This window comes from Pieris brassicae, chromosome 10 (genome assembly GCF_905147105.1).
Source record: "Pieris brassicae chromosome 10, ilPieBrab1.1, whole genome shotgun sequence".
Classification (NCBI taxonomy): domain Eukaryota; kingdom Metazoa; phylum Arthropoda; class Insecta; order Lepidoptera; family Pieridae; genus Pieris; species Pieris brassicae.
The window spans coordinates 5,320,986-5,338,615 of NC_059674.1; the positions used below are offsets into that span (position 1 = coordinate 5,320,986).

The 17,630-nt window shown below is 34.9% G+C and overlaps 2 protein-coding genes across 2 annotated transcripts; one reads left to right on the forward strand and one right to left on the reverse strand.

The window, feature by feature from the left end:
• The first annotated feature begins 839 nt into the window (after window positions 1–839).
• Window positions 840–5,479, forward strand: LOC123714896 (cytochrome P450 4g15). Its single transcript, XM_045669547.1, has 9 exons — window positions 840–960; window positions 1,356–1,582; window positions 1,980–2,180; window positions 2,649–2,828; window positions 3,650–3,846; window positions 3,980–4,270; window positions 4,350–4,587; window positions 4,695–4,880; window positions 4,985–5,479. The coding sequence occupies exons 2-9, from the start codon at window positions 1,372–1,374 to the stop codon at window positions 5,161–5,163; spliced, it is 1,683 nt and encodes a 560-aa protein (XP_045525503.1). The 5' UTR covers window positions 840–960; window positions 1,356–1,371; the 3' UTR covers window positions 5,164–5,479.
• Window positions 5,471–16,227, reverse strand: LOC123715073. Its single transcript, XM_045669891.1, has 10 exons — window positions 16,068–16,227; window positions 14,546–14,757; window positions 13,428–13,619; window positions 11,656–11,723; window positions 10,136–10,313; window positions 9,561–9,738; window positions 8,712–8,913; window positions 7,540–7,672; window positions 5,729–5,909; window positions 5,471–5,615 (listed from the first exon to the last, which is right to left on the reverse strand). Exons 1-10 carry the CDS (start codon window positions 16,196–16,198, stop codon window positions 5,471–5,473), a joined length of 1,620 nt encoding a protein of 539 aa, XP_045525847.1. The 5' UTR covers window positions 16,199–16,227.
• Window positions 16,228–17,630: the final 1,403 nt, after the last annotated feature.

Genomic DNA, 17,630 nt, shown 5'->3' on the forward strand with positions numbered 1-17,630 from the left:
TTATACCATATGTATATACATAATTTTTAATATTTTTTTTTTAATTTAGTGAGATCCTTGCTCTCGTTACTGAATTTTTTTTTACATTAGGTTCCAATTTGGTAAGCTTCAGTATTAAGTCTCCACATTGTGTTATCCATATTTGTGTACACGAGTAACTGCTCAGAGACTTAGCTAAAACATACGAGTAGATCTCACACGTCTCAAAAAATCTCATAGAAATCATATTCTTCTTCTTATCTTGATGTGGTCAGTCCAACGCGTTGGTAAGTAACTAATCATATACATCTACCTAAAATAAATTTCAGAGCTTACGGAGATACAGGAAATAGTAGCAGTGATCCAGTTTCGAATTCGTGAGGTTTTTTGGTATATGGACTCTAATGCAATGACAGCGTACGACGGTAGCGTGATTTGACGGTGGCATGTAAGGCCGTTTAAGTGGCATGACATGTTTGCATTTAATGAGAATAAACTTCTTTATACCAAATTTTGTTAACTGTACATAGTTTAGGTGCAAAGTTATAAGATTAAAACATTTAAAATTGTTGTTTTAAAGTCGTTTTACAACAAACTTCTTTACACCGTTTCGATTATACGCTGCCAGTTTTCAAAGCAAGAGGCAAACAGGTATTGCTTAAATGTACTATTATATTTGTGCCTATAGTTTTCGCTACACTAGCACTTCGTGGTAAGCTTGACTTGTGTCAAATTAATGGAATTTTTGATATAAGGATCATAATAATATAATTAAATAACCCAACATCTGAAACCAAAGCCGGCTTCAAATCTCGTAAGCTCGATTTACATAACGACTCGATAAACACACTCAGTGTAGCACAGTGACGTCAGTGGCGTGTATATAGCTTGTTGCGCGTGAGTTTCATAAATAGTCGTCAAAAAGACGTTCTAAACACCCCTCGGGAACCGTGCTAGCAGGCTTAGGAGCCGGCTTGGAAGGTAGGCAGTGTGCTGTGTGTGATGTGACTTGGTTAATTCACAGTGTGTATTTAATATTTTCAAAAGTGATTGTGATATATTCTATTATTACGGTTTTATATTAAAAGCGTTGAAATAAGTGATTTAAAATTAAAAAATTATTGATTTCAAAAGGATTAATAATTATCTAACGAGTAATACGTGTTATAAGAAAAATCCATTGCAATTAAATTATTCATCGTCGAGTGATCAATTAATTACAAAGCGGATTAATTTTTTCAACACAATTTAGCGATTTTTTATTTATTTATAGGCAATCATATTTTGTTGATTAAACTATATTAAATTTTTTTATAATTATTACGAGGTGAATGGAAACTTAACAAGCTTGTTTTATATTACGTTACCCTTGACAGGTATAAGGACGTCACGATGAGTTACGCTGCTGCTGAGACGGTGGCTCAAGCCAGCACTTGGGGTGCTTCAAGCCTCTTCTATGTGCTTCTGGTGCCGGCGGTTGTCCTCTGGTACGCCTACTGGCGTATGTCCAGACGGCATCTCTATGAATTAGCTGACAAAATTGCGGGACCAAAGGGCTTACCTTTGATTGGAAATGCCCTGGATTTTACTGGTGGATCTGATGGTATGCGTGTTAATTCATAGTTAAAACTTATCTGCTGTAGATGTTATAATTGATTAGTATAAAAATAAATAAACCACAAACTTTTTAGGTCTGGACTTCAGATTTCTGCAGCTATTTCATGATCATCTGTTAATCTAATAGGCAAGTAGATCAGCCTTCTATGCCTGACACACGCCGTCGACTTTTTGTGTCTAAGGCAAGCCGGTTTCCTAACGATGTTTTCCTTAGCCGTTCGAGAGAATATTAAATGCGCACATACAAAGAAAGCCCATTGGTGCACAGCCGGGGATCGAACCTATGACCTAAGGAATGAGAGAATTCACAACTTCAAATAATTACCAGATACACAATATATATAAATAGTAAAATAAATTATTTATAAAGAAAATGTTTTCAGACATTTTCAAACGAATTATAAAACGTAGTGAAGAGTTCTCGGACAGCATCATTAAAGTATGGATTGGACCACGTCTTTTGGTCTTCTTGTATGACCCAAGTGATGTTGAGCTCATCTTGAGCAGCCACGTTCACATTGATAAGGCAGATGAATACAAATTCTTCAAGCCCTGGCTCGGAGATGGTCTACTTATCAGTACTGGTAGGTGGAAACATATCTTTGATAGATTCAGAGAAGTGATGTCATATACAAGGGCGATTGTATTTTTAAAACTATTTCAATCTACAACTAACTTTTAAAGTAAGATTATCAAAAGATTGCGACCGAAATTTATCTTAATTTTTTTCACAATATTGAATCGGGCCATTTGGACATTGTCTATATTTGATTAAGATAGAAATTAAATATATGTAAAATAAAAGTGGTTGCCTGGAAGAGATCGCTCGAAAGCGATACGCCCGCCCGCATCCTTTTCATTTTATTATGTCAATTGTATTATATTTACGTGGTAATAAATAACTACCAAATACTTTTATGTATGTCTAACAAAAAAATTATCTTCAAATCGCCTCTACATCTAGAATTACTATACGTCTGAAGGTGGGCGTAAAAATATTGCTTTACACGCGTTGAATATTAACAGTGAATTAAGGTCATTTGAACTTTTAGGTCAAAAATGGCGTTCTCACAGAAAACTCATTGCTCCCACCTTCCATTTGAACGTATTGAAGAGTTTTATCGATCTATTCAACGCCAACTCGAGAGCTGTTGTTGACAAGCTCAAAAAAGAAACTGGAGAATTCGACTGTCACGACTACATGAGTGAATGCACTGTGGAAATTTTACTTGGTATGTACGATGATAGTTATATATGTTTCATAAATTTTTAACTCTCTACACTTCCACAATAGTATCGTGAATATTTCTGATCGTTGCAAATTTTGAAAAATGCCCAAGGTTGTTCTCGCAAAACTTCCAAAAATTCTAAATCTAAATATGAAATATAAACCAAAACAGTAAAAAAAAATCCCGAGATATAAATAGCCAATTAAATAGTTTTATAAATGGAAAAACTTTTAAGGTCATTAAAAATAATAAAAATATTCAATTATTTACAAAAACTACATTGACGCGTAATTTTTTGCTCGTTCGACGTTTTTAATTACAACAATATTTTTAAGACTTTATCAAGCAGATGTGAATCATGGTAAGAATCACTTATGGACAATTTGTTAATATTTCTATGAGTTTATAAATATTATATATATAAACATTACGAAAAAATCTTTTAAACAAAGTATAAAAAACGAATTTACATTTATTTGAAGGATTGTCTTTAACATCTTATAAGGAAATATAAAAAGCCTTAGTTTAACCACGTATGTAATATGAAGGAAATAAATAGGGCAATCAACACAACCGCGACATTTATAGATGCAATTGCGTTGTTTATAAACAAGTCAGTGTCAACCACGTTCATGCCTTTAAAACATGCGACTCATAATGGTACAAGGAAAACTATACCTAAATAGGCCGTATGTTCCGACCCCCCGCATAGCACGTAACATTAATGGGCAATATTCACTAAAACGGGTCGAAAACTATGTTACGTAATTTTCGAGGTTAATGTATCGGTCCACCACGATGAATATATATCGATTTATTTGCAGAAACCGCTATGGGTGTAAGTAAAAGTACGCAGGACCGAAGCGGATTCGAATACGCCATGGCTGTTATGAAAATGTGTGATATACTCCATTTGAGACATACCAAGATATGGCTGAGACCGGATCTCCTATTTAACTTTACTCAGTATGCCAAATTGCAGAACAATCTTCTTGACATCATTCATGGATTGACCAAAAAGGTTCCTAAAACCTAATTATATTTTTATATAGATTTCGATATTATCTAATGTGGAATAAATTTAAAAATACAAATACTATAATTTAAATTATTTGTAATTACAACGAAAGCTACAGCACTCAATAATTTAATAGGTTATCAAGAGGAAGAAGGAAGAGTTCAAATCAGGGAAGAAACTAGCTTCTTTCGAGAGCGAAGTTGCTGAACCTTCAGATCCCGTCAAAAATACCCAAACCACATCCGTCGAAGGTCTTTCCTTCGGTCAGTCCAGTGGACTGAAGGATGATTTGGATGTTGACGATGATGCCGCTGTTGGACAAAAGAAACGTCTAGCTTTCCTCGACCTTCTATTGGAAAGTGCTCAGGGTGGAGTTGTTATTTCTGACGAAGAAATCAAAGAACAAGTCGACACTATTATGTTTGAGGTAAATTTATTTTAATATTAACATTAGAAATTAATTTATGATTATTTATGATTAGATCTCACACGATAATTTATTTTAGGGTCATGATACTACCGCTGCTGGTAGCAGTTTCTTCCTATCAGCAATGGGTATCCATCAAGATATCCAAGACAAAGTAGTTGAAGAACTGGACAATATTTTCGGAGACTCCGACCGTCCAGCCACTTTCCAGGATACATTGGAGATGAAATACTTGGAACGTTGCTTGATGGAAACCCTTCGTATGTTCCCACCTGTACCCATTATTGCCCGGCAACTGAAACAAGATGTCACTATGCGTAAGTATCTATTGAAAACGTTTATATTTGTAAACGAAATAATTGAGGCTATCAAGCTTTCCGTTAAAATAGAATGATTACGATGTTGTATTTTTTTCATCTAACAGCATCCAGTGGCAAGGTGGTGCCTTCTGGTACTACCGTCATTGTTGCTACCTACAAGCTTCACCGACGTGCAGACATCTACCCCAACCCAGACAAATTCGACCCTGACAACTTCTTGCCTGAACGTTCAGCTAACCGTCACTACTACGCTTTTGTACCTTTCTCTGCTGGACCCAGGAGTTGTGTAGGTACGTGAAAACTATGATTTTTATCGTAGTTGAAAGACGTCATCTATGTTTTGATTTAGAGTATTGTTTGCAGAGTATGGTTTGTTAATTTCGATAATTTGCAGGCCGCAAGTACGCCATGTTGAAGTTGAAGATCATTCTGTCGACAATTTTGAGGAACTTCCGCGTTCACTCCGACCTTAAAGAATCTGATTTCAAACTGCAGGCCGATATCATCTTAAAACGAGCTGAAGGCTTCAAGGTACGACTGACGCCCCGCAAGCGAATGACCAAAGCATGTTAGTAAATGAAATAGGTACTTACTGAAATAATAGGTACATAATTTTAACTGTAGGAAATGTGCACATTTTTGCAGTACATATGTATCTTTACATGCATTTGTGAAACCAGTACTGACTAAATTATTGTTAATTTTGTTATTTATAAATATGAAGAAATAATCTGGGTGGCAGATTTATAATGGGATGATCAGGTGCAAGTAACTTAATATTGCTCAATCGTGTTAGCATTATATTAATATTAATTAGAGTTGTAAATAGTGGTACATAATGTCTATGCAAATCGGAATGTTTTGATGCAATAAATGGATATTAATTAAATTTATTTTCATTATTACCTTCGACCGATCCAAAACTGCTTCGAAGTTTTCTTATATCCTCAATAACTCCTGTTCGCCCAAGAGACGTATCAATCTCTGATTGTGACAACGCTGTAGACCTCTGTATCAGCTGAATACTGTTGAAAACAAAATTAGTTAGTGCTGATCGATATTGCACGAAAATTGTCAAGAGCCGTTACATGCATGATAATACTTACTCATATTGGAGAGAAATAGGTTAAAATCTCACCGAAGGATATCCAGTGGTGATCGTTGATGAATGGGGCAGAGACACGGAAGAAGGTCGTGATGGTGCCTTTCAACCCACCAGCCAGATTTCGATAGCTTCCATTCAATTATCTTTATTTTTGAAATTGAACATTTTCGAGACTCTCTTATAAGATTAAAATACGACGCCATTAGTTCTTGACCTGTTAAAATGTAAATTCTTTAAATAAGGTTATAACTCGAATAATAAATAGAGTTCCTTATGAAACTAAGTAACCTATCCCTACTAATAGGGGTTCTATTATTAGCCAACATTATTCTTAGGGAGGTTGGCGTACAATTAAAAACAAAACGGGACTGACAATTGGCCTACAATCTACTTAAAGTCTCGCAGGGGGTGCTGAGGGGTGATGAGCAACCCAATCGTTCTCCAAGAACTCGATTACTTTGTACCTGGTAGAGGATATGTGCGACAGCGAGGGCCGCGGTTGTTTTCGATACCAGACCCAGTCTGTGGAACATATCCCCGTTAACAATGACGTTGCGCTAACTAAATGCTTTCTCCGACAATATCTACATCTTTACGAGTGAGTGAGTTTACCATAGCGATATTGTGTATCTTATGTATTATATTTTTAATTTCAACAATATCGTATTGGCTCCTACTGTAACGATAGAGTTTTGTGAATAAATAAATCAATAATAATAAATGTATATACTCTTATCTGAATGTATATATTATATATATACTGTCATTGAGTAATTGAAACCTATTTTTATCACGCAGAAAATCTCACATAAATATAGCAATAAAATGTAATTTATGAACTAACTTCTTATAACATCAATTAGCATATTTGAAAATATCAAAAAAACATATACGTAACGTTTTTTTTTTAAACCAGTTTTGAATGGACGATTTAAAATTTGCAAAAAAACTTAAACTGGACGTTGCCCTTGACTTTGTCCACGTGATACACGAGATTTTATATCGTTTATAACAAGAAATATTCTATGAAACACGTGCAAAGTTAAATGTTATTTAAATTCAAATAAATTTGGTTAATTTACAAACAATTGCCCACTTTAATATTCACGATAACAAGTATGTGCAAATTCTGTGATGGGTGCGTGATTCTATCCATATTTCTGCCTTTTCCATTAAGAAGGATATATCCAGTTATAGATACCGGCAAACATCTTGAACAAATGTCCTAGCCTGCGCAGAAGCGATTTTTAGGTATCACTGAGAGGCGGTGTGAGGGGGGGCGGCGTGATTGGTAAATCAGTAGACGTTTGTGTCCCGCGATGTGTATGATGCGCAAACTTTGTCCCACTCCCTTGTTTAATGCTCAAGAAGTTTGCCGGTATCTTTACAGGATGTTAAACCGTCAACTAATAACATGAAAGGAAGTAATTAAAAATTAAGGAAACTACGTGAATTTCAACATTTATGATAACAAAAATATATCTATAGTCCGACTTAGTAGATTTTCCATTACCACGAGATCGGCATCTACGCTAGTGAAACCGGGTATTGATAGTACAAAAAAAAATCAGTGACGCTACAACCCACTTAGACCCAGACCAGTCTTATGTCTAAGATTTCTGTATCTGTCTCATGATCATTTGTTAATCTAATAGGCAAGTAAATGATCAGCCTCCTGTGCTTGACACACGCTCTGCCAGGTCTAAGTCAATCCGGTTTCCTCACGATGTTTTCCTTCACCGTTCCAGCGACTAGTAAATGCGCAAGGAAAGAAAGCGGTAATATAACCTCAAGGATGAGAGTCTAAGGATAAGCTACTAGGCCAACACATGCATTGTGTTTACCTGCTGATATAGACATCATTAGTCGTGACTGCTCAGCTTCCACCTCATAAACGATACCTTTCGTCTCTTCTACAAAAATCACATCAATATCAGCGCCACTTTTTTTTTCCGTTTCAGCTTGTCTTTTAGACTCCTATAATTTAGAAAAATCACTTAAGAAATGTCTTAGTGTACTATTTTAAGAGAAATTTAGTCATTATTTTCAATTATCCTCATTGTGTAAATACTAAAAAACCCAGTAACGCTTCATATTTTCTCGCTTTATCTGTTTTGTGCTAATTTTTATTGTTAATAAGCAGGTTCTGTAGACACACCGTCGACTTTTGATCTAAGATTTCCTCTCCGTTAAATAAGCATTTAGGGTTATTGGTCAACCGCTGGGGTTCGAAACCGACCTCTGGGCTGAGTGCCGCACGCTCAGACCCAACACAACAAAAAAAAATTCAAACTTTATTTATATTAGGTACAAGAAAAAGAAAAAGACAAAATGAGATGCCAAAACCGTCCACAGTTTCATGCGGCATTGAATAAGGTTAACTATATATTATCATTATATATAAGGCCGTACACGCAATCATGATGCTAGAATCATTGTGGCTCTTTATTTTATAAAAATATATTTTTTACTCACTAATTACCGCGTTTGGCAAGGCCCAATGCCCCAATGAAAAGAATTCATATCTATCTTATGTATATTTAGGTACATCAAAGTCATACATTAATTATGAATACAACATGATCACTTAGGAATGCGGTTATCAGGCGTGCTATATCTCGCAAGTAAGTTATCGATATCAATAAGTATATTTTTGATGTCTATCGTCGAAAATTATTGAAGAAAAAATATTTTGTCTTTAAAGGCAGTCTTTAATTAGGTTAAAGTAAAGACGTTTTTGTTATTTTGAAAATAGACAAATTAATTACATTCACATAACTCGTTTGTAGGGAGAAACTTACGAAGATAAATTTCATAAAGTGTTCGTTTTCTTGCAAAAGTGTATGACGAATATTGTAGTCTCTAAAGAATTTATCATGTGTGTGAAATCGAATAAATATAATATTAACATAACATAACATAATAACACAGAAATAGTCATAGTCACAGAGTGAGATTACTAATTCTACGGCAACTCTATGGAATCATAAATCAAATAAATAATAAAACCTGTTACCGCATCTGACAAACAACTGTCACCCAGAAAGCAGTGGAAGGCTTCAGTAAGATGCTGAGTACCAAGTTCTGGGCGTTCACTCCTCAAATGCAGCTCTCCTAGAAGATGGAGTGCTTGGCCCAGCTGACGACGAAGGTTATGCTCCATAGCCATGGCACCCATCTCCGTGAGTAATTTGGTCGCTTTTTCATATTCACCCAGCCTAAACAAAACAACCGACATTTATTTCAGAAATGAGTTAATTAAATCCTTAACAATATATACTAGATATAAATAATGAACAGTTGTTATTTTTTTTTGAAGTGAAACTTCTTTAGGCTTTAGGCATGAGGGTAAAATTTTGACGGAAACATCACGAGTGCAGCGTTTTTGTCAAAGAAAAGGGAGAGAGCTATAGAGACCGATCGAGAGAGTGTGAGAAAGGGAGATCGAGAAAGAGTACTCGCTATTGGTTGATGTATTCGTTTAGTAGTTAACAATTAGAACTTTAATTGGCATTTCTGTCGCATAACGTCTTGTGCAGTAAACACAGATTTTTTGTTTATTTACATTATCATTAGCACGTATAGTGTGTAAACAGTATGAATATAGATATACATGGAGAAATCATATACTGGTACATAATCATCTATTGGGGCTTTTACCGTAGTAATAATTAAATTCCTTCCTTCCGGGCCTTCGGACCACGATTATTCACTTACTTCCCTACTTTAAAATGTAAAAATTATTTAATGCTTATGTTCTGTAGTGATTGCGGGAGAGATTCCTACGCTTTCCCTCATTGAGAGAGGATATAACAATGCCGTTTTTGCGGACGACGATTAATACATTTTTAATCGCCATACTAACCTTTGCATGACAGCGGCCATATGCATTTTTGTTTCGCACAAGCCTTCGTTATTATTGCTCTCTGTATGTATCCTATACGCCTTTTCAAAGGTTTTTTGAGCGTTATTTAAATTATTCATCATTAATTGGCTGATCCCAATCTCAATAATTGCTTCAGCTGTTTTTGGTACATCGTCAGCTAAAAGGAATTACTAAAACATAATCTTTATATCTAATATTAGTAAAGTACAGTCAAATGAAGTAGATTTTGGATTTATCATCGCTCAAGTATTGATGAACTTGCGTGACCATTTTCTTTTGTTTGCGGGGATCTACAAAATGTTATGTGAGTTATGGAAAAATTACCAATTTTACCGCAGATTTTGAATTCTACATGAGGTGGTTAATGCATAGTATACTGGTACTGGACTTGATGCAGATGATATTGTAGATTAGCATATGGGACTACTTGGTTAGTAAGTAACCAATGAGGCGGAGGCACAAGTGTGTCCTCTGGTCCATAAAATGTGGTAAACATTTTATGTAATTTTAAATAATTTATTTAAACACAGAAATTTTTAGTTTCTATAAAATACCGTCTCTAGCTCTTCTCTCGGCCAACCGGGCCAAAGTTTCGGACTTGGCCACTTCTTTCGTTCTACACAACCTGGCTTTATTCACTAGAACCCTATGTAACTGAATTGCTGTTGCAGAAAATAACATTTCAGATGATACTATCTCTTCTCCCTCAACTGCTTCGTAAAGCGGCCAATCCTGTAATAGATGAGAAATCCCATCATGAATATGTTAAAATCTAGTTTTACGCTGGTTCATTCTCTGTAAGATTCGAAGTCGAGACTTCGTGTCATACAGCATACTATGCGCCAACAAGAAAAATCCTGGTTTGATTTATAATAAATTTGTAAAACCATGAATATAGCGGTCTCTAGAGACATGTCTACTCAGGAGACTCTTTTCCCGATATCAGCAGAAAACAACAATAAATATGTAAACGAATTTGTAATATTAATATTGTGTGTAACAATTAGAAGTAATGTTATATCGCAGACGAGTTGGTCCTCTGACTATAAAATATAGTTTCCAGTCAATAACATATAACATTTTCACTAATTAGACATATACATAACATTTATTATTAACGAAATAGACACACAGAAACGCACAATATAATAATAATAATCAACAAAACACCATGCAAAGGACAAAAAGTTTGTGGATGTGGAGCAGACGTGTTCCAGAGCGCTGTTTTTTCTGCCAGAGACACTTAGTTTGCGTTCAGACGAAACATTTTTTAAAAATTAAATATTAGGCATTTATCTCAAGAAAATTTGAAACGGTTTCAGCGAAAAACAGTTTTGTTCCGGAAAAGTCTCTATGAGGTAGTCTCTCTCTCATAGCAAAATTTTCTATGTGTCGGTTGTCGGTACTATAAAGGTGGGCTAAGTAAAAATAATCATATTAAGGCGAAACGAAGTTCGTGAAGTTTATGAAGGCTAGATTGACTTACTAGATTAAGGTTTAATGTCACTTAATATAGTATTAAGATAAAGTTTATTATATATGATGTGCCTACAATTGATAGCTGTCCAATCAGTTTAAGAGTACACATTGGGCGCTCGGCGTTGCGTTTGACGTGCGTTAGCAGCATGTAATAGACCGCAAATTAGGGTAAAAAACCGCCTTCACCGGGGAAGGCGAGAACCTTTACTTCGTCGCACTTCGCTCACTCCAGTGATCTTCCGTCCTGCCCTTCAGGCGATTGACCCCCCCGCGACGGCCCAAGCCGAGGTTCGAGTCTCACAGGAGACGCCGTTGCGCTAGCCGCGGGATAAAACGCCATTCTGGCCGAGCTCCGCTCGCCAAAACAGCCCGAGCTGAGCTGTAAAGGCCCTTAAGGCCAACAGCGAGATCCCATTCAAAAAAAAAAAAGTGTACTTACATAAGACTTTGTAGTTCTTATAGAATCTTCTTATTATTCTTCTTCGCGCCTAAAAGAAGCCCGCGCTTCTACTAACATTTGTACTCGCTCTAAATAGCGTGTCAAGGTGTTGGTAAGATTACTGTTTAAGGGACAGAATTATAAATTGTACTAAACCTTTCCGATCGCACTGTCTCGTACTTCAGTCAGAATAACAAAAGGTTCTTCAGGATCCGCTCCTGGAACTACAAATTATAATGGTTATTTTAATTGTATTCGTTAATCTGATTTAATCTGTTCGGAAAAAGAACCGTGGGAGTTGTGTTATATAATTCTTATATTTACTGTAATTTTATGTTTACTTGTTATATTTATTATAAATGTTATATGTTACGGTATTTAATTATGTATATGTATTTAATGTTTTTTTAAGACACACTATCGCATTGGTAATCAACTGTTAAATAGTTATGTTGCCAGTGTTCAAAATTTGTTAAATTGATAAATAGAAAATTATCTAGCCTAGCTATGTGGCTGATACATATATCAAGCGGATTAAATATAGAAAAAACACATTTGTATCCTAGTACACTACAGTTAAAACGCATCTTTGAGTTGAAGATCGTCCCGCTAACAAAAAAATAGTGCCGCTACATTCTTTTTAGATCTGGGCTTCAGATTTCTGTATTTTTTTTCATGATCATTTGTTAATCTACCACTAGGTCAGTTGGTTATCAGCCCCCTGTGCCTGACACACTGTAGATTTTTTGGTTCTAAGGCAAGCCGGTTTCCCCACAATGTTTTCCTTTAGCGGCGATCAAACCTACGTCGTCAGGGATGATAATCGCACACTGAAGCCACTAGACAAGATTTAAACAAGCATACGTTCGGATGCTAAATAAAACATATGTATACAAATATATGTAAAATAAACTAAAATATTTAGTATGGAATATAAGATACACTTATTCCACGTCATTAAATTTGAATCGGTTTTAGTCCCAGGCCCTTTTATCAACTAGATAATCGTTAAATTTATGGTAAGCCTTTTAATACAGCTTTTCTTTAATACATTTCTTAAATTTATTAAAACGCAGAGATCAAAGAGCCTCTGGGATTTTATTTATGAAGAGTATTCTTTTCCCAAAAAAGAATTACTAACTTTAGATAGTCTAGCAAGCGGAAATTGCAGCCTGCGTTTGTTCCCATTATTGACATTATGTGTATGTTTTATTCTAGTAAACTTATTAATATTTTATATACATAATATTTTTTATAATCATATAACGAGGGAAATGTAAGTATATTAATTTGCTTTTGCAAAGATTCCCTACATTTTAAATATGATGCAATCTATTTTAAATATTAAATAGATTGCAAGAATAGCATTCTTCTGTAGGATGAAAAATGTTTCGACCTCAGCAGCATGACCCCATAATAATAAGCCATACGCTACAGCCATAACTAAAATAAACAAGACATACTAAGCATTTGTATGAATCCGAATCAATTTTTATGAAACAAACTTGTACCTACACATAAAATATTAAGTTTATTTATCTATGTTCATTAGTTACAGTTTTATGGCTTGTGTTAATGTAAACAACATTGTAAGTAGTCTGTGCACACATGTTAGAGCCTGACATTGTTGATTAATGAGTAATAATAAAGATCACACATGATCATTTGGATGTGACTGAGTTTTCGAGGAATATTTTGACAAACATACTAACGAAATTTTGTTCATGTATGGAGCGTAAATACTAAATGTTACCCTTTTTTTAGTCAGTTTAATCAGTTAATCAGTTTAAAATATCCTTTACTGGTCTGTATTCTATTATTTGTATATCTATATTATATATATTCTTGAAGTTCGTTCCTACGGCGCGATGATGTACTAAGATTCTTATAGTAGTTATAAACGAAGGGTATTAAAAATCATTATTCACACTTGTCAAGTAGAAATTTCGCATAGTGGTATTTGCAGCAACCCTTCTGCCGTCCTCCATCTATGAGATACTGGCTCGACACCGCAATCGAAGCCAGGAAAAACTTCTCAGCGAGCCAAAGTATGCCTTTACCCTTTTCCGCATAATGTATAGCAAGAACAAGTAGCTCGAGACATTCTTTTTTCGTGTCTCCTAAAAATATGGATAAACTTTTTAAAATTAAATTTGAAACGATATTCAGCATATTTTTAATAGAATCCTAAGACCACGTGGTCTGTGCCCTTACTCCCTAACTTCCAACAGTTATCTTGACGTTGTTGTATGTAAGATGTATTTCTCTCATTACGGATATTGATGCGCTGATGTCGCAAGCTTGGGACGGTCCAAACCGATAATTGTGATGGGAATCGCTGTCAGTATCGCTATTGGTTAGTTAGTAAGGTTTCTATTGACAGCCAAGGAGACTGTAAAGTATACTGCAATAACTTCAAATGTGTTCAGATAGGAAACATCTCCTCAGGAATTCTTTTGGTTTTCAATTAGATTCAATTCTCGACCTGACTCCAATAAATTCTAAAAGGACGTTTAGCCAACTAACTATTCTCTAAGAAAACACTTTTTAAACGGATTGAAGCTATGTATTATTATTAAAAACTTATAATTATCTACATAATTTTAAATTTTTTCCGACGTTTTTTTACCTGTAATTTGAGGTACGGACTTTAAAATAAGTACATATTGTATTGTCTTTTGTTAACATAGCTTTAACACATTAAAAAAAACACTTTTTAAACGGATTGAAGCTATGTATTATCATTATAAACTTATAATTATTACATAATTTTAATTATGTAACCATTTACAACAGTGACAATAAAATTTTACAAAATGGAATTGTGCATGGTGCACGCTGTAAAGCACGCGAACTACGGAAAAATTTAAATTTAAAATTATGTAAATAATTATAAGTTTTTAATAATAATACATAGCTTCAAACCGTTTAAAAAGTGTTTTCTTAATGTGTAAAAGCTATGTTAACAAAAGACAATACAACTGTTCTCTTACAAATAACGTTTTTAAACTATGCAATTCTACAACTATTGAAATCAGGTCTATACCCTTGTCTCGATATTTCTCAGCTTGAATGAGTCCAGCACAAATATGTTCAAGATAATCTTCTCTCTTTCTCAGATCCACAACGATACCAATATCATCGTTTTTAACCAGCTGTATATTGTCATATATCAGGTCTTGAAGATAGTCAGATGACTCAAAGAAACCAGATTCCCGAAGTTCAAGGATCAAGCATTGGTGTAATGGCCTTTTTCGCCTAAAAATATTGCTCATAGTATTGTCTTTTGTTAACATAGCTTTTACACATTAAGAAAACAATTTTTAAGCGGATTGAAACTATGTATTATTATTCAACACCTTTTGTCTTCAGTCAACGTGACCACGCACGCTGAAAATCACGCGAAAACGTCGGAAAAAAACTTATAATTATGTAAATAATTATAAGTTTTTAATAATAATACATAGCTTCAATCCGTTTAAAAAGTGTTTTCTTAATAATATTGCTGTTTAAAGGCCGTCTTTGCGGTTAAATGGTTGACGTACATGGCGTATTCAAGTTATAACCCTAGTTGGAAAGGACCAAGGGGAAGACGGAGAAGAAGACGCTGTCTTGTCCTTCCAAAAAAAGGGAGATAGAAGAAATAAAAGCGATAGCAGGAAGCGAACGATAAAGAAAGACAGAAATATTTGGAAGGGGCTCTTTACCCACGAAGGTGTTCTGATCAATGGTTCAGTACCATATTTGAACCTAGGATTTAGTAAAATAATTGATATTTTTTTTATAAATAAGTTTTTGTTTAAAGTTAAATTAGTTAAGTTTTTAAAACTAGTCAACTAATTTCACTAATAACTTTAACGGCTATAAACACGAATGTAAATTATATTAAATTTACATAACTCGATATTTCGGTTGATTTTTAAAAATGCTGTTTATATTTGCAATATTGTTTCGATGATAAATTTGTTCCAAAAATTCCACGCCACGCAATTTAGCCTTTGGTTAATGATTACACATTTATATAACTGTTAACGGAAGTTAATAAGACTTGTTTACATTTTATTTTAATTTAATTTAATTGACTCTAAATCACTTATATACATCGGAGTCACCTCATTACTTCCCACTTCAAAAGTTTTAAGGCTTTTGAAAAACTCTTTCTTTATCGGGATTAAGCGCTTCAACGTTTAAAAGTTACGTAACACAACGTTTTGAGAGCTTTAAAGCTGTTGTCAGCGGGAAGTGGAAGTTTTGTTCGAATGTTTTTTACAGAACAGGGTTCAATCCTGATATTGAGTGATATGGGCACTGGGACACTCTCAATTCTAGAGGGCTCGCGAGTGCACTGCCGGCCAATTAAGAATCGGTACGCTCTTTTATTGAAGGACCCTTAGTCGAATTGGTTAGGAAATACTTCAGTGGGCAGCTGGTTTCACATAGTGGTGGTGCGTGGCAAAAACTGCCTTAGAAAACGCTTAGTTGTGGAACGACGTACGTCGAGATGATACGGGTGGAATTTAGTATTCTGACTAATAATAATATAATGTAAACTGATTAAACAATTATACCTCCGGATCCCTTTTGCATCTAGAGCCTCCAAACTAAACAGAGCACGATTTCTTAGATTCTCCAAACTTGTTTTCGTCATACATGCCATGAGCTTTGGTAGCTGCCGTTTCTTTGGTAATTGAGAGTCCATTATTTATTAATATTATTTTCAATACAATTACAAACTTAAAATGTTCGTTCTAACAACATGCAAAATTCACGTTGACATTTGTTGGGATCATAAATATGTTGTCAACTATTATTGTCTTTGGTTAACGTAGCTGACAACAGCATATGTTGTCAACTGTCAAATTCGTAAATAAGTTTTTATACTTATCCTTGAATAGATATGATCTGTGAATGGTAACTATAATCTTGTTTTGTTTAATAGTGTTTTATAGCCAACTACGTGTATGTTACCACAAATACCTGACACTTACAAAATAAGAAATACGTTATAACTATATTATTAACGAAAGTTCTTTTATTTCGCACGTCGAGAAGTGCGTGGTTCAATATCTCAAAAATTCGACTATAATAACCTTCTAATCATATAATTAATTAATAATTATTAAGTCTCATTTATTTTAAATAAGGAAAGAAAAACAAATCAAAACAGTCAACTAGTTGGAAGTTAGTATAAATAAAGTTGTAAAGGTGCATGAGTGAGTGTGCGTGAGAGTGCCGCCCATCTGATTTAGATGTTTTGCATTGCCTTTGTTTTGTTTCTTATTTCTGTACTTCTGATCTGATCTGTTGACAAGTTGTAGTGAAAAGGAATAATTTCTTCATTATATTTACTAATATTAACACACGTTCCTGGAAGCGTAATGACGTCATTCTCAATTATTATTTGATTCCAACCAATATTGGAAGTCAGTTGATAGAGAGTAGTACAACTCAAATCCTTTTGATTGTATTCAAGAACAAAATCGATAGATTTACGTCACATTTGGGTTGAAAGGAACTACACTCAGCACTCTTTAAAAGAAAAGCTATGAGACCAACGTAGAAATACCTGCAGCTGGGTTTCATCGAACGTGGAGGCAGAATTCGAAATTCCAGCCGTATAGCTTGCTCCTCATTCCCGGAGGTTGCCGAGAGGCAAAACTTTTGTACAGTACAAGCTTTGGCGAAAGCATGTTCAGTTGAAAATAAACGCTCACACGAGATGGACGTCACAAGAATATCTGCTGCTGCTGTAGTATTCGCTGCTGCATATTATAACTACTTAGTGATCCATGACATAACAGACGTTGGAAGAAGATGGATGACAGCCATACATCGTCATAGAACAAGTCAGTCAGTTGAAGAATGGATCGAAATAGAAAAAGGCTTCAAAAACGCACCGCTTCTATATGGAACCAGTTGCATATTAAAGTATTTCCGAACCAATTCGACTTAGGGCTCTTCAATAAAAGAAAAGGCTCGTACCGGTCCTTGAAGTAAAAAGAGTACCAAATCTTAAAAGGCCGACGCTTGCGAGCCCTCTGGCAATGTGAGTGTCCATGGGCGGTCGTATCACTTAACATCCGGTGAGCCTCCTGTCTGTTTGACGCCTGTAACATAAAAAAATTGTTTAA